General features: G+C 40.8%; 3 protein-coding genes across 3 annotated transcripts in view; 1 reads left to right on the top strand and 2 right to left on the bottom strand.

Moving 5' to 3' along the window:
• Positions 1-17592, top strand: part of gnav1 (guanine nucleotide binding protein (G protein) alpha v1) — a 33002-nt gene extending 15410 nt beyond the window's left edge. The window contains exons 5-9 of the mRNA XM_014986619.2: positions 2031-2159; positions 10040-10169; positions 10401-10472; positions 13433-13520; positions 16574-17592. Coding sequence (XP_014842105.1) covers positions 2031-2159; positions 10040-10169; positions 10401-10472; positions 13433-13520; positions 16574-16764 — 610 coding nt within the window. The 3' untranslated portion in view covers positions 16765-17592. The remainder of the gene's footprint in view (positions 1-2030; positions 2160-10039; positions 10170-10400; positions 10473-13432; positions 13521-16573) is intronic.
• Positions 17593-17634: 42 nt separating this feature from the next.
• Positions 17635-19047, bottom strand: npb (neuropeptide B). Its single transcript, XM_014986621.2, has 2 exons — positions 18625-19047; positions 17635-18191 (listed from the first exon to the last, which is right to left on the bottom strand). The coding sequence occupies exons 1-2, from the start codon at positions 18886-18888 to the stop codon at positions 18063-18065; spliced, it is 393 nt and encodes a 130-aa protein (XP_014842107.1). The 5' UTR covers positions 18889-19047; the 3' UTR covers positions 17635-18062.
• Positions 19048-20111: 1064 nt separating this feature from the next.
• On the bottom strand, positions 20112-26539 carry sgsh (N-sulfoglucosamine sulfohydrolase (sulfamidase)). Its single transcript, XM_014986618.2, has 9 exons — positions 26345-26539; positions 24912-25072; positions 24719-24824; positions 24263-24627; positions 23651-23732; positions 23358-23561; positions 21786-21952; positions 21494-21711; positions 20112-20425 (listed from the first exon to the last, which is right to left on the bottom strand). Exons 1-9 carry the CDS (start codon positions 26424-26426, stop codon positions 20242-20244), a joined length of 1569 nt encoding a protein of 522 aa, XP_014842104.2. The 5' UTR covers positions 26427-26539; the 3' UTR covers positions 20112-20241.
• Positions 26540-26564: the final 25 nt, after the last annotated feature.

Raw genomic sequence — 26564 nt, 5'->3', positions numbered from 1 at the left:
AGATCTTTTTAACACAAAACAAAACAAACAAACAAAAAAAGAAAACTGTCTTGTGTTTTAGTGAGATAAAGCATAAGTGGGTAAAAGAAAGGGAAATGATACATAGTTCCTTTTTTTTTACAATAAATATCTGAAAAAATGTGCCATATGTGTAGGGCTAAAACGATTAATATGATTAACGTGATTAATTGAAAAATCGTCAACTAATTTAGTAGTTGATTAACGATAACTGGAGTATACAAACTAAAAAAATGCAATTTGCTGAAAGAACAACACACTCAGAGCAGTAATTCAACCAAAATTGCACAAAAAGCACATATTTTTCAATTCACATAACAAAAACACCTTCGGTTTGCAGCCTTTTTAAAGGTTTTGCGCCATTCCGTGCTGATATTGCATGAAAAGCAATGCAAATACAGCTAAAACTTTTTACTTTTTCAAAAAGAAACTGATTTTTCTGTCATTTTTGGCCAAAGTGACAGAGTCAGAGAAGAGCTCCTGCATGTTGCAGATCTCTGTACCAGCCAGGATTAGACCAACAATAGTTGTGAAGTGGACACTAAGTGATGCATCTTTTTCTACGTTATTTACTGAAGTGAGCAGCCATAGAATCTGTATGTGTTGATATAAACAGGAATAGGTAATAGGTGAAAGCGAAATATAATTGTAGAGGAAACGGTGTGTGTGTTGATGTGTGTGTGTGTTTGTGATTCGGTGGCAGCTAAGTGCTGAGGAGCACCAGGAGGCCGTCTGTTCTCATCCTCTGCCCCAGTTAGAGGCCTCGCTTCTGGGGTGATCCACACCGACAGGCCCTTTGGCTCCCACTGAGAACCACCATCCATCACCTTACCCACACACGCACGCGCGCGCACACACACACACACACACGCACACACACGCACACACACACACACACACACACACACACACACACATACACGCGCGTGCACACACACACTGTGTGTTGCATGTGAGGATCCTTGCTGACACGTCCGTCTCTGGACTCTGGTCTGAAACTTGGTGTGTGTTTGTAGGTAAATCCTCTGGAGTCTTGGAAAACCTTGGAAAGCATAGATTTTGATTTCAAGATTTCCCAAATCTGGAAAAGTGAGAAGGATAATGGAGGACATTTCATGAATCATTAGGCAGAATAATATTTAAACAGGACGAATTATTAGGGCCAACAGTAAATATACAAGGTTTCCCCCAGAAAACTTGCTAAGCCCAGTGGTTGGGCACTGGGGCAGTCATTCACCAGCGGCCCGCCGTGTTTTTGAGTTAAAAAGTGTTTAAAGTTGACAGGAAATTTTAAAATATCACTTGATAATTATGTGTTATAAATTTGGAAGATTAATATCTGAACACCAGCTAGAAAGTCTTTAAAATAAATAAGCAATGCTGAGCCTAAACATCTTTCACAAACTAAGCATCTTTAACAAACTAAGCATCTTTAACAAACTAAGCATCTTTAATAAACTAAACATCTCTCTGACACCCGAAGTGATTCTCAGATCAACAGAAGTAGCAAACAAACTTGAGTGTCTTTTCTTTTTTCCCTTTTAAAGCAGCAGGACGTCTGTCTTTGCCCAAGAAACTGATTCAGGATGACTAGCTGAGAATGTCACAGTCCGTTCACATAGGTGGAGATGCCTCTGTGTGTGTGTGTGTGTGTGTGTGTGTGTGTGTGTAAAAAGACCAGATCTTACCGAGTGTGTGTGCACGCTCATGATACACTCGATCACGCCGGCTGTGTTGTTAGCAGCAGCTAATCAGTGTTTGGAAGCTTAGCCTGAGTGTGTTTATTATGATAAACGACTCTGAATATTCATCGTGATGAGCCCGCCGGGGGGGTTCCCGCCTTATCATCCACACCCAACCCACTAACTGGCAGCCGACACGACCAGGACAAACACAATGCGCCGATGACTGATTCCTCGTTTGATCTCCAGTTTGACTGCAAGTTGTTTTCCTCGTCGCCCTCCGTTCTTTTTAACCTGTTTTCCTCTTCTTCTTCTTCTCTCTCTGCTCAGTTTCTTTGAGAACATGAGCCGCCTCATGTCTGCAGACTACGTGCCCACAGAGACGGACGTCCTCCGAGTGCGGCTGAGGACGACGGGCGTGATAGAGACCCAGTTTAAAGTCAACCACTTGACTTTCAGGTAGAGGGCCCCGTCTGCTCCACCTTTCTCCACTTCTCTCCGCCTGCAGCTCCCTCTTATCTCAGTCCACAGCCTGGAGATTAGCCTGAGACGTGAGGCTGAGATTCAATACGTCAATACGTCAAATGAATAGCAGTCGTCGGTTTCGAGGGAAGCGGCGGCTCGCTCTTATCGGGGCGGCAGCTCAGATCTTGTTCATCGGTGATCGATCAGCTGCTCTTACATCGCCACACTTCATCACAAACTAACCCCAACGTTCTGATCGACCCGAGCTTTCTGTTCAAATTAGGACTGCAATGATTAATTGAATGAATCCTGATGAATGGATTATTCAGATAATCGTCAACTAATTTAAGAATAAAAAAAACAACAAAAAAAACTATTGTTTTGCCAGACGATAAATTGTCCCAGAACTTATTGAGATAAACAATATTATTGTAATTTTGAGACAATTTTCACATTATATAATAGTAATAATGGAAGGACACATTCTTAAAGATCAGAAAACTTTATTCTGATGAACATTTAAACATTGGAAGTGGAAGACATTTTAAATATCCAAAATAAATAAATAAATAAAACAACAGAAACGACAAATAAAATAAATTCTGCAGTCTCTGTAGGCAAAATTGCCTTTTAAAAAAAGGGATAGTTGAGACGAAAGCACCAGACTGAAGACCAGTTTTGGTAGAAAGAGAGAAAAAAGAAAAACGACAAATCAAGAAAATGAAAATGATTGAGTTTGTTTTAGTTTAGCATGCAATTAATTGATTAATTTTTTTATTTTGACAGGCCTAGTTGTAACTAATTCTTTAGTTAAACTTGTATTTTATGTTTGATGACATAAAATGAGATTTCAGTCCCAACAGAGGGATTATCACAGAGCGTCTGCGTCTCCAGTGTCCTGATCTTTACTCTCTCTTTAAAATATCACGCTCATATATTTTCAGGGCTTTTTGGGATTTTTCTGTCAACTTTCCCAGATTATTTCTAAGAACTCTCCACACCATAGTCTGCAATGGTCGGGTACAGAGACTGGACTGAAGGAAAGAGGGAAAAATGCCAAAAAACAAAAGCTTTAAAAGCATTAAGACGGTGTGAAAATGTGTGGTCTGAATTTGTAGTTTCTGAGTTCAGAGCCAGAAAAGTCAAATGAAACGTCAACCAAATCCAGGAAAACTAACTTGGAAAGATGAAGCTCATGCCTCACAATCACAAATTTTAATGTGTTTTATTGACATTTGCTGTGACATACGAAAAGAAAGTGCACCATAATTGTGAAGGGTAGTGGTCTTTTTTTTTACAAATGCCTTTGCATTTGTATGCATGCAGAAAGCAAACTTAAAAAAAAAAAATCAAATCAAATCAAGTGCAGCCCAGACTCCTCTAGTTTTCTGAATGTGCTTCTCATCACATTCAGAAAAATCTGATTACTTCTCCCCTGTTTCTGAGTTTCCCTGTCCTCCAGAACAAACCTGTCTTTCATCCTGATCTGACGTTACACTCGGCGCGAAGCGGTGACAGTAAAAATCATTACCTCTGCTTTTCAGACGGCCTCTGCTTTGCATATAAACGCAGTAGAGAGCCGATCTGTCAGCCGGGCGACTCCACCCTGGGCCGCTCGTGTGACACCTAAACGCTTATTGTACATCTGTGGCTGACTTGTGGGGCGTCTTGAGTTGACAGAAAAATTTCACGCCCCGGAAAAAGTTTTGGCAACACTGAAACACCTTAAATGCAAATGGATCTGTCGTCTGGTGCAGAGAGACGCCGATTTTCCCTGGCAGTCTTACTGACTGCGTCACTGATGTATTTACTTTATTCAGGATGTTTTCCTGTTGAACGCCGTCGGTGCAACGGTGTCAGGTCGGAGCCAGAGGAAGTCTCAGGTGGATCCTCTCCCACTTCCTCTTTTCTTATCTGCTTGAGAAGATAAATAATTGGGTCTAGATGTTTGACATGCAGCAGCTCGAGTGTTTGTGTCGGGCTCTTTGTGCTTATCTGCGCGCTGGTTGATGTGCGCGCATTGAAGAAGATGAAGCCCTCGGGTTTGATGAGTAGCTTTACATAAATTAATGTAATTATATCAAACTGAGCCCCTAAATGGGTTTTAAAGGGATTTGGAGGGCTGGTTTGTGTTCGTCGGGGATGGAGGGAGGTTTTATTGCTCTTTGAGATTCTGAGCCGAAATGTTTTTTGCTCTCAAGGTATCCGCAGCGGTTTAATGGAAACACTTTCCCTGCCCTGGTTTCATATTGTGAGAATTAGGGCTGTGTTCACGCCAAGCGTCCGGCGCCTGGGTCCGTCTTATTGCTTCGTATGCTGAAGGTTTCTCATCGGCGTGAACATCTGCGCCCAGCACTCCTTCTCCTGCAGCTTTAAGAGCAATCTCAGCGCTTACTGAGATTGCTGTCTGAGCTCTAGATGATTTCTTCTCTTGTTGTTGCATGCAAGGTGGTCTTCGATTGATCTGTTGACCCGGCGTCCTGCTCGTACCAGTGTTTATGAAAGTTATTTCTGTCTAAATCTCATTTGAATTATAATTTCAGAAGCTGAAAAGCTCATTTGGAGGCGATTCGGACGCCTTGTTGAGCATTTTCCAATTCAGATGAAATACTAAATTTTTTCTGTTTTAGAAACTCCAACAAATCATGAATACAATTTAACAACCTGAGTAAAATAAAAGCATCCCAAAGTCCAGATTTTCACAATTTGCATAGAAACTATATAAAAAAGGGAAGAAATGCATTCTTAATACCGAATGTTGCAAAAAACAACAAAAAGTTGTGATGACTAAATCATATGATAACAGAGTTTGTGTCAGCAGATATTGATGAATGTAAATTAAAGTATTGATATTTTTCTGAGAGACTGAGGATGCTGACTGATGGTGCAGCTTGATTGGTAAATCGTTTTAGCTTCTGATGAGGCTGTCTGCATTCACAAGTCAGATGTTTATTTTATTTTGTGGTAGTCTGCTTCTTCTTCTGTCATTCGACGTCTTTGGAAATGAAGAAGTTTCATGTGTTATTTTTGTTTCTAGACATTTCTTTGTATATATCTTTCTTTCTCTCCTTCTTCCTCCCTTTCTTTTTTTCATACATGTCAGAACTCGCCAGTTCTTGCATGTAAGCGATTTGATTGGCTGCAGACCGCCTTCGCTGATCGGCCCACGGAATCCAACACAAGACAAATCAATATCGTACCATGATCGGACCTTGCGGTCCAGACATGTTGTTTTCAGTTCTGGTCTAATTGCGGTTCAGAAAGCGTTAACTGGACGGGGGAAACTCTCAGTGAACAAATATATAGAGAGATTTCAGAGGAACTGGCAGCCTAGCACAAAATGACATCACTGGCGTGTCGAGCTCGTTCACGCCCGTATTTACGCTCCGCAGAGCGAGCAGCACAGCGCCGGTTGAGACACACAAAACTCAGAACCGGACCCGACCTAAACCAGCTGGAGTCAGACTTGGGAACAGAGAAGGAGCTTTAGATGCACATGGTTTTATTTAGGGTTGTCAGAGTGAAGGGGACTGAATACAAACACATGCCACACTTTTCAGAGTTTTATTCTGAAAAATTTTGAACCCTTAGACCAGGGGTGCCCAAAGTCGGTCCGGCATCCTGCATGTTTTAGTTCTCTCCTTGGTTTAACACACCTGGTTCAAATGATGGCTCATTAGAGGCCTAAGAACAACATTGACATACTGAACAGGTTGTTGCTACAACCAGGGAGGAAACTAAAACGTGCAGGATGCCGGCCCTCCAGGACCGACTTTGGGCACCCCTGCATTAGACCTTTGATCTGTGTCATGGAAACGTAAAGCTTTGTGTTGTGAAGCATTTAGACCATATTTAACCCATTAGCTGCTGATGTGTGTGTGTGTGTGTGTGTGTGTGCAGACAAGTACAGTATAACTCAATGGGATCACATCAACATAAAAGACTGTTTTTATTTAGACTTACGTGACTTGAATGATTTGTCACCATTTTATGTTTTACGGTGATCCTACATTAGTCATCAAAGTTTAATCTGCCATTAATCATGCTGCTGCATAACAAAAACAGACGGCCTGTTTCCAGCCACGTCGCTTCACTGCAGCATCATATTATGCAGATATATACATTTGCTTAACCCTCCAGGACTTCTGGACTTCTCTATTTATATGTACTTAGTTTGTGAATGAATTAAATGAATTAAAATTTGGTGAGATTTTTTGTTCTCTTTCTTTATATTTTTTTATATGGTTTGTAAACTTTGCCTTTTAAACTCAGAACTATCTGTGTCTTTTAGGGACTTTTTTTGATACTTTTTCATAATGTTTCAATAAGTTGGCACAAAAAAAGGGAATTAAAGTTGCTGCCATTTTTCGACTCTTTCAGGTTCAAAAAATAGAATCCACTATTAAACAATCATTTTTAATTTGTGAGTATTTATGGACGGGGACGACTGAAGTTAAAGAAAGTATTCTTAAAAAAATAGATGCAAATAAATGCACGATGTTTCTATGACAATCTTTAAAATGTTTAATGTGTAAAGGAGAAATTCATTTCTATTGGATAAGAATAAGATAGGGAGACTTTTTTCAACAAAGCTGTCATCTAAAAGGTTAAAGTTGAGAAAATGTATAAATATTAGTTATATATGGTCAGAACTAAAAATAAAAGTCAAAACAAATTGGAAGCAATGAATTAATTCATAATATTTTAGCTTTATTTAAAGAGCATTTTGTTTCTAAGGTACACAGATTGAGCAACTTATTTAAGAACTTTGCATAAATATATATATATAGAAGCCGATGAACTAAAAGGTGTTTATAAAAATATTTTAAATAAACAACACACATGAGCTGCAGATTATTTGTAATTTTGATAATGTGACAAAACTTGATCACTTTACTGAAGTTTCTAAATACTTTGATAACAGATAAGGAAAAATTACATCCTTTCAGAAAGTTTCTGATCTCAAATTGTTGAGGTCTGGATGGACAAAACGATGGATGGATGGATGGACGGATTCACTTTTTCAGTAATTATTCAAATCTGTAAAACACTGATGTTAAATTACAGACTCTCCCAGGCCTCATAAATGCCTCTTTACGTTTTTTTTTTTTTGCCATATTTGAACATCCTCTTACCCAAAACCTGGGGTCCTACATCGAAAATGCAACAGATTAATTTCTACTCATGTACGAGTACGAGGAGACCGTTTATGAATTTGACACAAATTTCATCCCTCGCTCATCACTTCAGGTGAGAGCTGAACTGGAGACGCCACTGGTGACATCACCGAGGTTTTACCTGCTGTTTGAAAATGATCTCTAACTCTATAGTCTGCTGTTGGATTTAATCATCTCAACTGAAGGCAGACGTCAGACTAGAAACGACTTCTTGTTTCTGGTTTGTTTTGAATAATATTGAGAAAAATACCTCAGATTTAAAAGGAGTGTTGTTAAAGGGGAGGTGAACGAGTCTTTGATGACACATCAGCGTTTTGCCTGTCTTCCATCTCAGTGGAAAATTTCCATTATAATCTGACATTTATGCTGCGCTCCCTTTCATGTGCGCTTCCCTTGTTGGGTTTCCACATGTTCATTTCCCCTCTCAATAAAGCGCGGCGTTACCTCCGCAGACACTCGAAGAGGAAGGTGGGCGATGACACATCTGGCCCTGGAAATGGGCGAAGAGGGACGGACGCGTCGTTCCTCCCCCCCACCCCCCTTTCCGTTTGCGTGCTTGCATTCCTGCCGTCTTTTTGTTTCATCCTTCTGGAGAACGTTGACCTTTTTCGCTCTTCGTGCTGCCACGTTGTGAAAATCGAAGAGGGCGGTAAGGGCGGCAGACGTGTGTGGCACGCCGCTCTACGTGTGGGCTTCATGTGTGAAATGTGATGCTTTGGAAAATTTCAGACTCACATCTCAAACCAAAACAATGTATTGTTGATCAGGATTCAATTTCTGCTGCCAGCTGCAGCCTGAAAAGGAGTCTGAGTAACAATGAAATGTTATTTCATAAAACCGAAACAAGGCCTTCTTTGAAGACTTTCTCCAATTAACAATCAACGCGATGTGCCTCAGACAAAGGCAGGTGAAACCATGTGGACCTCGTTAGATGTTTGCTTTTTTTCTTCCCAAATATGTTACCATCTTCTCATCTGCAGGAGAATGTTTTAGCCTCCATGTCAGCTGATTGAACAATACAGGAGAAAGAAAAAAATAAACTAAAATATGGCAAACTATATCAGTTCCTTTGTTTCCAAAGAGCCCAATAAAATGAACTGTTCATGCCAAAAATATGTTTTTATAGTCCTTACTTTAGTGTGTAGCTAATGTTTGATTTGGGACTGGATGTTACTTTTAATCTTCATGTGTTTTACTTAAAAATGCACCATATTCTGTTATTTCAGTTCGGTTAAAGGGCCGCGCTTTCACTCTGTTGTCTTAAATGTATCAGATTGATCAAAAAACAAAAATAGAAAAGATCCGTAATGGGGAAAATACTTTTTCACTCTACATTAAAGGTCTACAGCTTCTTTTTTCCCATGTTATGTTCCTGAGATACAATTAACCTAAAATAAATACTTTAGGGGTGTTTTGATACAACTTTTTCACTTCCGATGCAATACAGATATCGCAGTTTTGACTATTGACTGATGCCAATATCGATCCAATATGATATTACCACAAATATACATACTTTTACTACTTATTTTGTAGTGTGGAATGATTGAAAAGGCTTGATCAAGTGATATTACTCAAAGATCAATAGTCAACAATGACAGGTATGAGAACAACTGACCCATTTATTAACCAGTAAGTCTGTGTAAATGCCCTGAAGAAGGGGGATAATTTAATAAAAGAGCCGCACACGGTGCTTCTGCTCCAGCGTATATTATTATCTCAGTTAGCTTACAAACATACACGATATCAACGTTGAAACAGCAGTATGTTAGCAACGGCGCTAACGATGGAGCTAACAATGGAGCTAACAACGGAATTTGTTAACATGCGGATCGTCAAAAAAAAAAAAAACAACAACTCACAATCTTTCTGACAGTTAAACTAATTTCCAGCCTATATGTGTGTTTATATATACTCATACATGAAGAAGGGCATAATTTAATAAAAGAGCAGGACACGGTGCTTCTGCTCCAGCGTATATTATCTCAGTTAGCTTACAAACATACACGATATCGACGTTGAAACAGCAGTATGTTAGCAACGGCGCTAACAATGGAGCTAACAGAGCTAACAACGGACATGCGGAGCGTAAAAAAAGACCTCAATCTTTCTGACAGTTAATAAACTCATTTCCAGCCTACAGGTGTATTTATATATATACACTCATACCTGAAGAAGGGAGATATTTTAATAAAAGAGCCGGACACGGTGCTTCTGCTCCAGCGTATATTATTATTATCTAAGGAGGAAGTTCCGGTGCTCTTCAACATAGCTAGCGCAAGCGCTAGACTCCCCCTGCTGGTTGCATCTAACCATTACATCAGCTAGACATTAACATCTTCAGTCCATAATTCTGGTAAAGCATTACAACCTCCTAACATCAAAAGAATAAATGTATCTCTGAAATAACCAACTTTCAAATGTATCTCTGAAATAACCAAATTTCAATCCATCACATCTGCATGTGGGACCCAAGTGCTGCTGGAGCGCACTGCAGAGTGTAGACAGATATTAGTTGGACGCTGATCTAATCCGATACTCGTTTTTTGGCTGATATGGGACTGATTTCCGATATCAATATTGGATTGGGACAAACCTAATATAGATTTCTAAATGATTGTGCGTACAGCTGCTTACAGAAACGAAAAGCTGCTCATCAGTCACCTCCGCATGTTGCATCTGCTCTGTCTGTTTCAGGATGTACGATGTTGGAGGTCAGAGAACCGAACGCAGGAAGTGGATCAGCTGCTTCGAGGACGTCCGAGCGGTCCTGTTTGTCGTGGCTCTTAGCGGCTACGACATGACTCTGGTGGAAGACCCCACAGTGGTACGAGGTTTCACACATCACTCAACTCAGACGACAACGCCACACAATCAGCAAAACAAAAAAAACTAATCCATGTTTTGACTCATTTTGTTTAAATTCTGTTGGAACTTTAGAGTGTCTGACTAAACAAACATTTTGATTTGTGTGTTTTCTTCAGAGTATTAAAGTGGCTTGAATCTAATTTTATTTTATTTGAAGCGCTGTTTGATGTGTTTTGTCTTCTCCCTGCAGAACCGCCTCCAGGAGAGCATGAAACTTTTCTCCTCCATCTGCAACAACGTCTTCTTCCGCAGCACCTCCATGGTAAGCCGTTCATCACTTCCTCCGCCTCAGCAGAACCAAACCTGAGCTGTGGTGGAGAACGACAGAAAAGGTTTTAATCTGTTTTTAACAGACGCTGCTGGTGGAGTCTGGAGGTCCATAACAAAAGAGATATTGCTCAATATTTATTCACCATAGTCATGCTTTTTCATTAGCATCTTTGTGTTTCTGGATGGGAAAGAGAAATCATTTTAAACCGACAGTATCATGTCTGTTTTACTTTGCGAACTCCTTCAGTCATACTGTAGCTGTGGGAAAAGGACAATATACTCAATTTTAATTCTAAAATGATTGAAATCCAGCCTCAAGTTTACAAAGACAAACACCTGAATCTGCCTTCCCAGGATGAGCAGCAGGTAGACACTGCTGTGAAGGTCCTTGATTCATAAAAGTCCTGCTTCGGATGTGTGTGTGTCAAGTAAACCTGTCGCAATAATCAATTATTAATTGCATGATCGTTTTAGATTTGTAAAATATCTTCCACTATTGTTGAGTGTTCTGTAATAAAATAAAGTTTGTTGGTCTTTGAGAAGCTGAACATGTGTAATTAAGGCTCAGAACAACAATATTATCGTTTATCGCAATAATTTATGAGACAATTTATCGTCCAGGAAAATTTATTATTGCTGTATAATCTGTTATTGCTAATGTTAAAACAATTTGAAAAATTTGAAATGACATAAGAAATGACCTAATGAAGCAACTGTTTGCTGGAAATGTTATAAGACACCTTCCAAACAAATTCAAGTCCATCAGTCTACACTGAGTTAAATTACTCACAAGTACAAGAATATTCAAGGTTGTTGCAAATCCTAGCAGATTCACCAAACAATTAGATCAGATTAGATCAGATTAGATCTGAGGCTTCGATACACAGGCTGGCACAGCTGTACTTTACCTTTAAATCCTGTCATGCTGCTGCCAAGTCAATAAAAATTCAGACTTTGTTTCCTCCTTCATGCCTGATGCTGAAACTGATGGTAGAGATGCAGAAACATTCCTGGATATTCAGGGAAATCCTGCAGTTTGTGAATGTACATCTCAGTACAGATGTGAATAACATGGCAGTGTCACTGTGATGAGATGGCAAAGAAAACCTTAGAGAAAACATTTTAAAATGAGCTTTATCAAATTTGACACAATTTAGGGATTTTTTTAAACTTTCCTGACCAGCTGAGAAAGGGGATTTAGTTTGGTTTTATTAGAGTTTATGACAGTCATAGGTTTGGATCGTGGGTGAGAGCTGGAGTACCAGGAGGAAATCCGCCAAGGATGGAAGTTGTCAATTAATAAATTAATCTTATTAACTAACAATTAATCAATAAGCGGCCGTTCTCCGTTATGCAGCTCGGCTGAATGAGCGCTACTAAGGTTACTTAAGGAGTCGACTGTTTTTATTTCAAAACAGAACTACATAAAGTTCATTTTGCATCCTATAACGGACTTTGTTTGGACCATTTCTCTTTCCCGTTCTGGGATGTCTGCACCGTCTTTGTTTCTGCATCAACTGGCTCTGTTTTACGATGACCAGTGGCTCCCTCTGCTGGGTGGTGGCCAAACTACCGCGCTAAAAAGAAGGTTTAAGCGGATGTTATTAGTTAATTGATCTGAACCAGTGTTGATCTTGTAAAACATTTATTGAAAATTGTTCATTTGTTTGTATCCCTAAAATCCACACATATGTACAGGCAAAACAACAAACAAACTATGTATTTCATTTTGCTGTCAGATTCATTCACAATAGACCCAGCATTAGCAGAACTCAGAGGTCCTGAGTTTAACTCATGTCGACTCAGATCCAATCTGACGAGTCAAGACAGCATCCAGGGCCAACAGGATCCAGATGAACTAAACTTCCACAAGTTCTTCTTGAACAGACGGACAGAAAAATGCTGCTTGATAAACGCTGCTTCCTCACCACTAATTGAAAAGCTTGTTGTATTTAAGCTCGTCTTTGTCAAGGTGACATTTCCCCCCCTCTATTCCAGCTTCCTGTGTGTAATAACATTAAAACTTCACAGCAATGAGCTCACAGACTTAAGTTAAATTTAAAGCCCACTTAGTTCAACTTCTGAGAACGCTCCTGTGTTTTCCGGCAACCTTTCACCGCTAACACGGTTTTCATTAGTTCAGGTTAATCTGTGTGGAAACAAAGACATATTCAAAGTTCAAAAATAAAACTTCACTGTCCTGATTACTTTCTAATCGCATCACAGGCACGTAGTTTTGCACATTTCCTCCTGCAGAAAACACCAACTAAGTTTTTGTTTTATCTTTTTTTTAAGTCATACAAACTTATTTAAAGCTTCATTACAGCCGAATGGGCAATTAAAATGCCTGCGTGTGACGTGTTTATGTGCCGGCTTTGTGTGTGGGGCGCACATTACGGCGGCTAACAGGCTCATTAAATAAAACTGTTTAATGATACGTGTTTTTTTTTTTATGTGGCAGGATAATTTGTAACCTCCACCTCAATTAAGTCGTCACTGTGGCTGGTCAGTGATAATTACACACCTAGGTGTTGCTCCGCATCCTGTTTATTGAAAATCTGCTCTACCTTATCGCTCCTTTATTATTATCCGGGGGCTTTTTTCCGCTCTTGTTTGACTTTGTGATCAGACAAGCGGGGGAAAAGGTAGAACAAAGTCACAGTTTTAATTAGTTGGGTACAAAGCCTTAAGTACCAGGACGGTGTTTTCCTGAGACGACGGGCAGAAATGCAGATTTACGGACGTGGTCTCCGATCTGCTGGCTGGTCGCGTTCACATGATGCATGAGAGTCATGTGCCGCTATTACCTAATATCAATACAGCTATTGATTTTTGGGTGAATCTTTCTAAGTGACAGTAAATCTGCCTGCTATTCCAGATGGCATTCTGCAAATCAACGTTTTCTCAGTTCCTGTGCTTCCAGCCGACTTTCTCTGTTTGTTGTTGTTGCAGATTTTATTCATGAACAAGATAGACCTTTTCCAAGACAAGATCTTGCACACAGGACGGCATCTGCGGTTATATCTGCCACAGTTTAAAGGTAGGACGGATCCCTATGCATCCATGTGAACAGCACAATGTTTGACCAAAAATAGATGTTTCTAATGTCACTGACCTCTATGACCTCAGAGACGTGTATCATTGAAAAAGCAGCATAAAGGTTTTTCATGGAACTGTTACCAGAAAAACCTGATCAAAACTTATTAAGAATCATTTTCCTGTTGGAAAACCCAGCTGGATCAAAGTCTCAACCATCCGGCCTGCAGCGGCGATTGTCTGTCAAACCAAACATCCTATGAAAGTTCAATCAATGAGCCACTTCTGCCGCACTGGGAGGAAGTTTGGTACGCAGGCAAAATAAATCCAATGTCCAAAACTTGAAGGTTGCAAGCAAATAACCAAATCAAACTTTTCATTGTTTCCTGCTTCTTCTCCTGCTTTGGTAAGAAAACCACAGGCCCCAAACCCAGTGCATACTGGTCCTATACCAGTCCCTATACTTATAGAAAACAGACATGCAGTTCTTTCTGTCCTACTTAGAGAAACAAATTAAAAAAATGAAATAAAATCAATAATTATTAACCTACAAGTAAACTCTGAAAATAATACAAAATATAAAGTAAACTAAGAATAAACTAACAAAATTCAAATTGATAAACAAAAAAGAATAAATATCTTGAAGACGACCTTCAGACGAAAGGAAACTGGTCCGGAAGGTTAAACTTTGGTTTAAAACTTGGAGTCAGTATGTTGGTAATAGAAACAAAACTTCTTCAGCCTCAATCTAGACAACAAGCTCAACGTTGAGAGTCAAATTAGAGACTGACGTTATTAAAGAAATGCCTTTTGGGAAATTTAGTTTGTGTTGTGTTCACTCTAAATATGTATTTTGATTAAAGCTCACTCTAAGGTATCCAGAAATTAATATTCGAATGTCTGGTGTTCTCTTTATTAAATATTTATGAGAAGGAAATGCAGCCTGTACCTTCAGCAGATCTTTATTAGCTCTAAATGCACTAATTTGCTACTACAAAACAACTAACAAAATCTACATGATATATTAATGGTGTCTCAGAAATGTATAATATTAACAAATAGACATGCATGAGTGATATTTGATACTTTATTTTGCACCGATGTGTAAATATCCAGACCCTTCCTTTAACCTTGACTTTTACCCATCATCTCATTTCTCTAGAGGGTTTTGGGTAAACCTTTCGTATTCCCATCATGCAGTCTGATTAGCTCCTTATCTGAGATTTGACCAGTAACTCTCTGATTCTGTTTCTGATGAGCTCCATTACAGACATGCTCAGCCGTGCATCCGTCTGCCTTTCCTGCTCATGTTTTATGCATTAAATAAATAAATAAGAAAAAATGCTTCTTGTTCCACCTCAGTAGTTTACTCTGACATGTCGGTCCTTAAAACTCCATAAAGCGATGCATAAACCCAAAGCCGGTTTGGCAGCTTATTAAGCACAAAGACGGGGCTGACGATAAGCTCTCAGTGGCCCCACATGCTGTTATTTCTGGAGGTTTTGTATATCTGCTCGGTGTCGTGCCGCCCGTGTCTCAGCGGGCTCAACGGGAGCCGTGTCCTCTCTGCTCTCATGCAAATGTCAATAAAAATGCTAACGCGGCTCGGATTGGGGTCAGCCAGCAGAGCGACCTGAGCGCCGATACGATGATGAGTCCGAGTTCTGGCTCAGGTTCGCAGCTGCGGCGAATTAATCGTTCTTCTAAGCCGTTTCAGTTCATCCGCAGTGAAGAGACATCGGCACTGCAAAGTGAACTTTTAAAAGAACCAGTTTGAAGACAAAGATTTTCATTTGAAACTTGAAGTTCATTGTACTTCGCCACATTGACCCAACATCTTTATTTTTAAGATGTTGCTGCTGAAGGAGCAAAGTGTTTCCAAACTTTCTTCCTTCTTTGTCCAGCTGCTTCTCGTGATTCTGATTACAGCTTCTCTCTCCTCAAATAAAACTGTCTGATGAAGATGCACAGAACATGTTTGCGTGAATCAAGTCTGATTTTGTTTCCGTCCTGAGCAGCACATAGATCAATTTTGGTCAGTTTCAGCATTTACAGATGTTACATCTTTACTAAGACAAAGTTTGAATACCCTAAAGTGATTTTCATGTTTTATTGGCAAATCGCACAGCTGCTATGTAATATTAAGAAGTCTGGGAAAATATGAATTTGAGTTATTATTGTTGTTATTGTTACCTAACAGATAAAATGTGCATTTCTGTAAAGAAGGAAGCTTTTTGCATAAAGTGTTGACATTGTCCTTTAGCGTGCATTCATGCAAAAATGTAAAAAAAAAAACTTGCAAAAATGAGTCTGATGCAGACACCAAGACAAACCACTAGATGTGTTTTTCATACCGTGGATCACAAACTGATCCACGGTAAAAACGGGGGATAATTAACACACTTAAACACTGTGAAAGAGCTTTTATGAAAAACTAAAGTTCTTCATAAAAGCTCTGAAATAGCCCTTTATCATGCAGCTGACTCACATGCAGTGGTGTTTTTTTGTTGGTTCATGATTTGTGATTTTTTCTTTTAAATAGGTAAATGTTCTGTGTTTTCATGTCAACAATCTGATGGCAAAAAAATTAGTCTGGAAAAGTATTGGCATTTTTAGATGTAAAATCTGTTTGAAAATAGTAATTAGTGAAATTAGTTAACTGAACTGTAACTTGGCTCAAAGTTTGTCAAAATGCAGCTGAGAAGGAAACATTGTCGTTCTTGTTTCACACATTCTCTGATGAATTTCTAAACACTTTGAGTTTTTTCTTGCCCATTAGAAACACCTGCACCAATAAAATCCTGTAGCCAATGGAAACTTTGTTAAAGAGCATCCAACCATTAAGGCTCCAGTCAGGACTTTAATTAACCCGTCGCTTTCTCTGTGCATGGGGTCATAGTTCATTTGCGTTCCATGCAGAGATTGTCAAACCTCTCAAGCCACACGGGTTCTAGAGGACGGATTTACGGCTGAACCGGAGAGGCAAACCATGACAATGAACTGTTATTGTTGTTATTAATGAGAGAAAAGTGACCTAACTGTTGCTCAACCCTCCAGGCGCGGACTGTGACGTCGATTCGGCCGCACGCTTCATCCTCGCCACCTTCGTCTCGCTCAACAACAGCCCCAAGAAGCTCATCTACCACCACTTCACCACGGCAACCGACACCTCCAACATCCAGGTCGTCTTTCAGGTGGTTATGGAGACGATCATTAAGGAGAACCTGGAGGCTGTGTCGCTGCTGTAGCCACCGGCGGCGGCGCCTCAGTGAAGTTTCATTTAAAAAGACCGAAATGAACCAAAACAAAGTTTGTCCTCTATGAATATTTAACTTCCTACAACTACAAAACCAAGCTCTGAAGCTTTTTGCTTCCAAAACACCCGCGCTTTTCTTTTTGCATTTGTGACTGAAGCACAACAGAGAGGCGCGGTGAGGATTTACTGTTTGTCCGCTTCCTTCCTCCTCGCAGGATTCACCCATGCATACCGTCATGTGTTCCACCCCCCCACCTCATCCATCACCTTGTCTCTGCGCCGTGCGTCACAGCCTCCTAATGAGGCGCTCATGGCCGTGTAACTACTCACGGGTTTGTGTTCGCCCGAGATCCCAGACCCAGCAGGGCATCTTATAATCTGTGCCATTAACTGTCCCACTGACTTAATACCAGCCACCAGTGATGCGGCGGCGGAGCTTATTAGAAGCAAAATGTGTACATTAAAAACACCCCAGAGGTCGCCTGACTTGGGTTTAATTTCCTTTCTTTCCACCTGTGACACATCGGCTCATAAACTCTGATTTACAAAACACTGCCTCCTGCGTGTGTGAGCTGTGGCGTTATCTGTTCCGGAGTTTGTTTCTGAAGGTTCCCCTGAGCGACCGGCGGTGCCAACTTCAGTAATAAACAATATTTGTCCATGACTGACGGAGCCTTTCACTGAAACAAAAAAAAAAAAAACACCCCAAAGTGCTTTTATATGATGAAGCGGTGATGTGTGTGTGTGTGTGTGTGTGTTGTTTTAATCTGAAATGTGAATAAATGTGACTCTGTCCTCTTTAGACAGACACAAAAACAAACCTTTCAAGATTGTGAAGCAAATTCAGACAACAGCAGGTTGATATTGTTTGTTTGTTCATTTTAATAGATAAATAAATAAAAGTAATTTACAGGAGTTCTGGAAAACTGCAGATAAACCTCTGGAGATTTTTGAACATTTATGCAAAGGGGTTGGAATGAAAATGGCTTTATCTGACGGTCTGGCATTGTTTTTTTCCCCCTGTTTACATTTTTTTTCTTTGCAACCAAAAGCAAAACCGAACAATGTTTTTTTTTTAAGCATTTTTCTTTAAATAAGAGAAAACATTCAAAGTCTGCAACGGTCCGTCATCATCATAGCAAAAATCTCCGTCCATCCCTCATCTCTGTTTAGATTTTTTTTTTCTGCTTTTCCAGAAAAGATCTCTGGTTTTTCTCTCTCTTTCTATCTGTTTTCTTTCTTTCTTTCTTTCTTTCTTTTTGGAGGACGATGAGGAGGATTCACGCAGACTCATGCGGACAGGCAGTCCAAGGAGTCCAGGGTGAGGAAGACGTCTGCCTTGCACTGGAAGGTTCCTGTCCCGTCCTGCAGCAGCTCGCAGCTCTTCAGGTTCGGAGAGATGTCCTTCAGGCAGATGGCCTGGAGTTTGGAGAGAAATCAAAGTTGAAATGAAACACGGTGTTGTCTTACAATGTCACTGCTGAAAGAAAACTCGTAGAAATATCAGAATCAAATTCAATTATGTATGTCTGTATATGTAAATCAGGGTTTGTGTGTGTTCACTGATAGGATTCAGCCCAAATATTTCTAACTAGCAGAACAGCTGTTTGTTTTGCGCTTTAATCTGCGCCTTTGCGCATAACGCGTAAGTTTTTTTGTTGTTTTTTTTGCAAGCCACACATATATACATAGCGCCATGTACTCTATATCGGAGTTCCCTTTGCATTTCAAAGAACGTTTCACTTTTCATGCCATCTTTAGCAAAACAGCAACTCTTGAGCGAAAAGCACGATTTTACGCGCGCAACCACTCTGAGCAGAAATGAACTTTCTGCTCTCTGAGGAGAGCCTACCATGTTCTTCAGGACGGAGATTTGCCTGTTGGTCTCTTGGATCAAGTTGTTTCCCGCCGCCTCCCCGCTGTCCATCACCGTCTCCTCGGACTCGGCTCTCCGGACGGTCGGAGACCTCCTGATGCCGGACAGCAGCCCGGAGGCGCGGCCCACAGAGTAGTAGTTGGGTCCGGTCACCTGCTTGTACCAGGCTTCGACGGACTGGCAGGAGATGAGCAGAGACACTCCGACGCACACCACGGCGAACGTGACGGACTTCTTCATCTCCAGGACGGTTTTGGCACTTTTTTGAGGGTTAGGGGGTTGATTTTTTATTTTATTTTATTTTTTTTAAATTTTACGCAGAAGAAAATAGCGCTTCTACAGGTCTGCTCCTTCGGCTGCGGACACTTTGTTTTTGCTGGAACCTTGGAAAAGTTTCTGTTTCTTATATAGGGAGGCTGGGTGAGGTTTATCGTGACACAGGACATTCGTCAAATCAGAGCCAAGGTGGGCGGATGATGATGATCCGTCTGTAGAAAATGGGGTGTGTGGAGGGGAACGACGCTAATTGATCCGTTTCTGATGGGCTGCTGGAGCCACGCCATCACGATGCGTGTCTGTGTGTGAGCTATGAGGACGTCACTCCTTCTGACGTTTTAAGGGGTCAAAATGAATCTGTCGTCCTTGAAAGAAATGTGAGGCAAGAGGTCACAGCTTAAGAGAAAGGTGTGGGTTTCATGTGCGAAAGTGGACAAATTATTACTGAAAATACCTGCAGATGAATCTATAGCTGATCACGACGCAGCGCCTGAGTCCGTCTACGTCAGTTTTATGCATTTTGTCCCGCAACAAACACAAACTGCAATTGTTTTGTTGTTTTTTTATCGGGGTTTTATTTGTCAGGCCAGGAAGGAAATGTGCAGTCTGCACATATTTTAAAATTTTCTTTACATACACAAAAATGTGAAAAGTGTGGCGTGTATTTATATTCAACCCCCTAAGTGGAGCCACATCGCTGTACTTTTATAGTTCCAAATTTCTCTCTTTTTTTATTTATTTATTTTTTTTGGTTTATTATTTGTAAAGAAAGAAACAAATGCAAACTGTGCATCTTTTCCCTTCCACTTGACAATTTTATACTGTGTCCATCACATAAACTCCTCTGTGATTATGTGACAAAGCGTGAGCTAAATTAAAGCATGTGAGTGTATGTTTGAAAGGCTCTATCTGGGTTTGATGTGGAGCTCAGGGGAAACGTTATAATCAATAAAAAAACATTTTTAGGACACAGGCTGACTCCTCCGTCAAGCGCCATGAACTCCTCTGAATGGTGTAATTAGCAGATCAGTCTTAGTCAGCCAGACTGAATAATTAAACAAACAAACAGTTAAACTGTAATTATGTTGGGTTTCTATGAGAACGTGTCATGACTCTTCTGATGATGGAAGGGTGGTCTTAGTGAGACAAAAACAAATGTTGAAGCAGACAGAAAAACTGAAACGATGTAAAGAATTAACTCGAGTTTTATTTCTTATTTACAGCTTATTCTATTACAAAAAAATAGAAAACCAAATGAACGAAGTTATTTGAAAATATCACGTCAGCGAAGATGGAAGAAAATACCATCAGAGCGAGTCAGAGGCCGTTGTAGAGGGGTCTGCAGTGAGGCTCCAGCTTCTCCTCCAGGACGTAGTCCGGCCCGCAGACCCAGGGGTCTCCCGTCGTCCACTGCCATTTCTGCAGGAGCTGCCTCAGGTTGTCCAGCACGCCGCTGTAGGACGGGTCCGACGCCAGGTTCTTGGCTTCCTGAGGGTCGGTCCTGGGTTCGTTCACAACAAAACACCATCAGGTTCCTCTGCTTGAGGAGTATAAACCCTGAGTCAGTCTGAGTGTATGAAACATTAAACAAACTATGTTTAAAAATGTGAATAATACGCCGTTCGCTTCGTCTGCAACTGGTCCAGAACTCGGCTGATAGGTTTTTAACTGGTACCAGTAAAACAGCCAGCATTACCAGTTCATTACTGGTTCCCTCTTAAAATGTACAGGCACATCTGAATAGTTTTAAATATCAAAAAGTCAAATCTGTATAGATTACTTACACACCGACACATATATTTTTGTGAAATGATTATTCCTATTTATTTTGATTATTAAGGCTAAGAGCAAAATACTTTCTCCACTATATACACATATATATATGTGTGTGTGTGTGTGTGTGTGTGATCTACCCGTCTGGTTGTAATCCAATTATATAAACATACTGACGTTTTTCCTCTTATTATGCTACATAACAGCTGAGAACAGGGAGGGGGACTGAAACTAATGATCACTTACAATATTAATTTATCTGTCATCGTTTCTGAAGCAACAGTTTGTCACCTAAATGATGAAGAATGACCATCACATCTACACAAGGCCTAAGACGACGTCTTAGAAAGACTAACAAGCAAAAACGATGGATGACTGAATACTTAGTGGCTCAGTTTATGGTCGTCTGACGCTCATCGTTATGTTTTAGTGTTTTAGGGGGACAAGAACAACTTCTGCTTCATTTACCTCAAAATCACTGGAGAAGAGAAACTGCTTAATGCATAAATTAACTTTAACTTTTAAGAAAAAGAGGAGCGTTTTCTCTTATTAAAGCTGCACAGAATTTGAACAAATTATATTTTCCTTATGCTGCAACTTCAGGAAATATGGGACTGGTTGATTTTTTAAATTAATTTCAATGTTCAGACTTGGGGGGTTTTTCCCTTAAAGATTAAAAATCTTGATTTAGTTTTACTCTTTTTCTTTTTTTCTTTTTTTTTTGGTTAAGTTGTGTTGAACAAATTTCTCCCATATGCGTCAGTTTTCAACCTGAACCCTGACCCTGGACTCAGACCTGGTGTCGAACAGCTCCCAGCGCTCCCTGTAGTAATACTGGTCCAGACTCTTGAACCAGTGAGTCGGCTGCTGCAGCCTGGTCCGGTTCAGCAGGTCCTGGAAGGTCGGGGACACGTACAGGTCCTGGTCGATGGGGAAGGGCATGCGGTAGTGCATGTTGTGAAGAAGGTGGTACGCCCCCTGGTGGACGGAGCGGATCGGGTAGTACATGGTCACCTGAAATCAGAGCGCATTTCGTCAGGGCCTGGAGTTTTGAGTTCCTCCTGACTGAGCGACGGTGAGGTCTCGACCTCGTGCAGCGACTGGCTGGAGTACACCGTGTTCCAGCTGCTGGGGTCGGAGGTCAAAGCGGGCAGCAAGGAGCGGCCGGTGAGGAGGACCTGCAAGGACGGACTCTCAGGGAGGATGTAGGATGGATAGGGGATAGAAAACCAGTCCAGGACGGTGGGAGTGATGTCTGCAGAAACACAGAAAGAAACAGGAGGATGACAAATATGGAAGATAAATTTAAACTGTGACCTGCTATCACTGAACATTAAATCAGCTCATAAATGGATCAAATTAAGAAGTAGCTCATCGTTTTGCATGATTATCGAGTAAATGACACAGAACCAACAAAACCTTCGTAGTAAGAGTCTGATGCAAACACTCGTCCACAGAGCTTGATCAAAATGCTGCAAATACACCGATAAATATAAATGATCAAATTCACCAGCAACGCATAAAAAGCTTTTTCCTTGTCGGCACCGATCTGCAACAGTGTTTTATTTATTTATTTTATTTTTTATATTCTGTTTAACAAAATCTGTGCATTCTGCTAAATTATTGTTATTGGTGTTCTCTGTTAGTCTACATTTTCTTTTACATAATTTGCGCTGACTGATAAAAATGATCTGATCTTGTGAAATATTAACAGTGTGTATTTTAAAGAATATAAACGTTTCTTCATTAGCAATATTGACATTAAGTTCATGTCATCTTAGCAGCTGAGCAGCTTCCGTTGTGTTCCCGTGTCTCCCTCTAGTGGCAGCAGAAACACATTGACCGGAGAAACTGACACTGAAAATACATATTCACTGTTAAAACCCTTGAGGGGTTCTCTGAAAGCTGGAAGTGCGTGTTGTCCTGCTAATGTTCTCTCTGGTCAGGTTGTTGTCAAACCAGATGGCCTGACGCCTGTTGAGGCCAAAAAGTGACGTTTTTACAGATCGTCAGGCCACACGGGCCTAAATGAGCTCAAAGAAAGTGACAGCACTTTTGCACGGAGTTTATATTGAGACTAAACTTGTATCTATGTCTTGTGATTTGGGTGACAAAACTTCTCTGACTGACGATTTGTACCTGAGGACGGAGGATCCCAAAGCTGGGACCATGTTTGTGATGACAGGACAGAAATGGATGCTTCCTGGCATTTCTCTTCAAACAGCTAGACTGGACACAGTGGCTAGATAAGGCTGGTTCCTAATCCGCTCAGCTTGTCACAATTTCCACTATTTGAAACATTTCAATTAGTCCTGAGACTGTGGCTCCAGGCAGCTTCAGGTAAGCAGATGTTTTTTGTTCCCATTTCCAGACTATCGAAGATCAACATTTACATCCGTCTTACTCTAGACTCATGTTCTCTTGTCCATCCAGTTTTGAGGAGTGGCTAAAGGAAATAGTCCTGTCTAAAAAATAGGTATTACATATTCTGATCAGCTTTAAACTGTCATGTTTAAGTTTCTAAAAATGCTTTACTTACAATCTTGCCATAACTGTACACTGTTTCCCGTTATATAACTGCATCCTCCTAATTATAAGTACCCAGAGAGGATTGGAGGTGAGTGATCCGCTGTTGGGTGGAGGATGTGGCCGTCTCTCACCCAGCAGACTGACGAAGGCCTGGCTGGTGTTGCCCCACCGCTCCCTGTGCTCTGGGGAGGAAACCAACATGGGTTCGGCGGTTCCAGACCGATACAGGTTGGTTCTGCCGTTGGGGAAAGGGATCCCGTTGTCGGAGCTGTAGATGATCAGAGTGTCGTTGTCGTAACCAGCATCCCGCAGCTCCTGAAGAACCAACCCGATACCTGCAGAGGGACATTGTGGGTTAGTCTTCCTCATCCTTTTGTTGTTGTTGTTTTGTTTTTTTTTGCGCTTGTGAAGGTGCTGAACAGACCCTGATCCAGCCGGCTGACTGTGGTGTACTGTGCAGCCAGGTCGGCCCGAGCAGCCGGTGTGTCGGGTACGAAGGGAGGAACCTGAAGACGTTCAGAGTTAGAAACACTGCGCTCTGGATTTAGTTCCTCAGAACGACTTGAATCCATTTTATGAATCCATTGAAAACCTTACACCACTGACCAGGGCTGGGCAATAAACCAGTAACAACATATATAGAAATAGACACCTAATCAATATCAATACAAAACACATCTGATAGAATATTCAATAATTTGACTGCACTTCAGAACCGCACAGCATTCTGGGGGATGTAGGCAGAGGAAAGATTTTACCTGCCAAAGCAAGGCAGGTGACATCAACTAACTCACTCTTTGGTTACCTAGCAACAACCTGCTGAGCAGAAGCTTAAACATAAAAAACAGTCTGTGGAGTGAAAGAGGAAAATTAGGACAACAGCTTGAGAGGAAACTGTGGATGAAACAGAAAGGTCACGTCACCAGTCTGCCATTATTTCAGATATTTAAAACAAAAATCTAATCAGCAATTATCGATATCGACTGATATGACAACCTTTTATCATGATACATTTTGCAACAGCGTTGCCACTCACCTTAACTTGCTCTGGTGTGTAGTACACTGGCTTCCAGTCGGGAATTAAACCCATTCCCGGTTCTCCGTTCCCAAACTTCTCACAGAAAGCCCCATACTGGGGCTGCGAATGGCCACATCGGTGGGTGTCATGGAAGGCCACGTAAAGAAAAAACGGCCTCTCCTCCTCCTCCTCCTCTGCGTTCACGCCTCTTACTCGCCTTCGCTCGGCTGCTTCCTCCTTGTGAGTCTGGAAGAACTTGCGGACCAGGAGTTTGATCCGGGTGATGTTCCTGCCCACTTGGAGGACGGAGCTGTTTTCCTCCGTGTAGGCGAAGTCAAAGGGGTAAACAGATCCAGGACCGACGTGCTTCTTCCCGATTATACCTGCGGGAATTGCCAGGGGAAAAAAAAAAAAAGAGATCAAAGGAAGGCAACACAGAGTGAAGAAACGTGAAAAAACCGTTTTTAAATGAACCTGTGTGTACGTCGGCCTGGCTGAGGAGCAGCGGCAGACTCTGTACTCCGTCGAATGAGTTGAAGTGATGAACTCCCTGATGGAGGCCATACATGCCGTTCTGATGCTGAAAACACAGGACTAACCTCAGTGACATCAAAAAGGAGGGACTGGCAGGTACAGGTGTGTGTGTGTGTGTGCGTGTGTGTGTTACCTGCGGCAGACCCGTGAGGATGGCGGAGCGGCTCGGGGAGCAGCTGCTGACGGATGTGAAGGCGTTCCTGAACACAACGCTGCGTTGGGCCAGAGAGCGCAGGTGGGGCGTGTGGACCACAGAGTTATTATAGACGTCTGTTTCAAAACCTGCATCATCAGCTGGGGAGGAAAAGAAAAAGAAATTCATCTTAACTTTATTGTTACCTGAAATGGGGTCTGGCCATAGTTTAACAACTTGGTAGTTGTCCACAAAACAGTCGTTGACCTCCTCCACATGGAGGATAAGCCACAAAAGATCACAGCAAAAAAGCCGGCTGCTCACAGAGTGCTTCAGCCAAAAAGTTGAGTGGAAGGAAAAAGAGTGGCAGAAAAAAAGGTGCAAAAGCAACAGAGATGACAGCAGCAAAGCTGATGTAGAAAATTGGAGAGATTTTCATATTGTGTGGACTGTCAGTGGTTTAAGATCGATGACATCAAGGTCACATGCTAAAGGTGTCACAATTATCATGTCAAGACAGGATACTGTTCACATGGATGTTGAAAAGGCTAACATTACTGTATGAATCAATTTTTTAACTGAATTTTGGTCTCATTACTGTTGGATATAAATGGAATATTAACTTCTGAATTGGATCACCAATCAACATTTCCTATCTTGTAATGAAATGAGATGCACCCATATTTATCCTATTTGATCAGTATTTTGTATTAATAAAGATAACTTTTAACAAATATAAACCAGCCTAGCTGCTAGGAAGAACATAGAAACGTAAAATAAATGACAGATGATGACACAAGACTGTTGCATAGCTCTCTGCACATAGAGATTTGTCAAACCAAACATCTAACATTCACAAATCAATAAGTTGCTGCTGACTGTGGTGATATTTTTGCACGCAAGCAAGCAAATAAAGTCCAATGTCCAAAATCTGAAAGTTACGTTTTAGTGATTAGTTATCCAGTTTGGCAAACAATGCACAAAAATCCTCTTTTTTACTTTCCTGCTGCTTCTAATATGGTGAAAAAACAAAACAAAACTTTAAACAGTGGTTCACCGCAGTGCATGCTGGTCTTATATCAGTCCCTTTTACAGAAATTGCACTTCCTGGCTGACTTACAAAGGCAAAGAGCAAACAAAAAAAATATTATGAACTAAAAAAAACAACCAAATAAAAAACAAACAAAAAAAAACTAAAACTTGTAAATAATCAACAACAACAAATATAAAGAATAAAAAAAAAACGAAGATATCCAAGAACAGATTTTAACAAAACTCAAAATAATACAAATAAAGAACAAGTAGCTGGAACAGATACTGGTGTAGCTAATGAAATAAAGAAAGACTGGTACAAACATACAATGAAATGATACCTTAACAGTTTAATTTCCAAAAAGTTTAATTTTTATCCAACATATTAAATAGTTACGCACCAATAATTAGAAGGACATTTCTTCTCTTTGACTCCGACACGCAACAAGAGGCTACAAGCACAAACAGCAACTGGATCCGCATAATGAGGGTTTAAAAATCTGCTGAAAACCTGAGAAACAAATCAGATCCGCAGCTCTTTAAACGTTGTGATATGCGGAGACAACCAAAAGCCGCCATTCTTTAAACTTCCGGAAACAACTGGCGCTCCCGTCACGTGAC

This window comes from Poecilia mexicana, unplaced genomic scaffold, assembly GCF_051168715.1.
Source record: "Poecilia mexicana isolate PSO_F unplaced genomic scaffold, ASM5116871v1 scaffold_1, whole genome shotgun sequence".
In the NCBI taxonomy this organism is placed as follows: Eukaryota; Metazoa; Chordata; class Actinopteri; order Cyprinodontiformes; family Poeciliidae; genus Poecilia; species Poecilia mexicana.
The sequence above is the reverse complement of the archived record's forward strand: the minus strand, read 5'-3'. Positions and strand labels throughout refer to the sequence as shown.

Bases quoted from the DNA above. Each gene is read 5' to 3' on its own strand.
- npb (XM_014986621.2), bottom strand. From the start codon at position 18,888: ATGAAGAAGTCCGTCACGTTCGCCGTGGTGTGCGTCGGAGTGTCTCTG. The intron at 18,192-18,624 runs GTAGGCTCTCCT...TCCAAACTCCAG, and splicing joins TCTCCGTCCTGAAGAACATG to GCCATCTGCCTGAAGGACAT.
- sgsh (XM_014986618.2), bottom strand. From the start codon at position 26,426: ATGCGGATCCAGTTGCTGTTTGTGCTTGTAGCCTCTTGTTGCGTGTCG. The intron at 24,628-24,718 runs GTTCATTTAAAA...CAATTCCCGCAG, and splicing joins CCAGGCCGACGTACACACAG to GTATAATCGGGAAGAAGCAC. The intron at 23,562-23,650 runs GTCTGTTCAGCA...GTCCCTCTGCAG, and splicing joins AGTCAGCCGGCTGGATCAGG to GTATCGGGTTGGTTCTTCAG.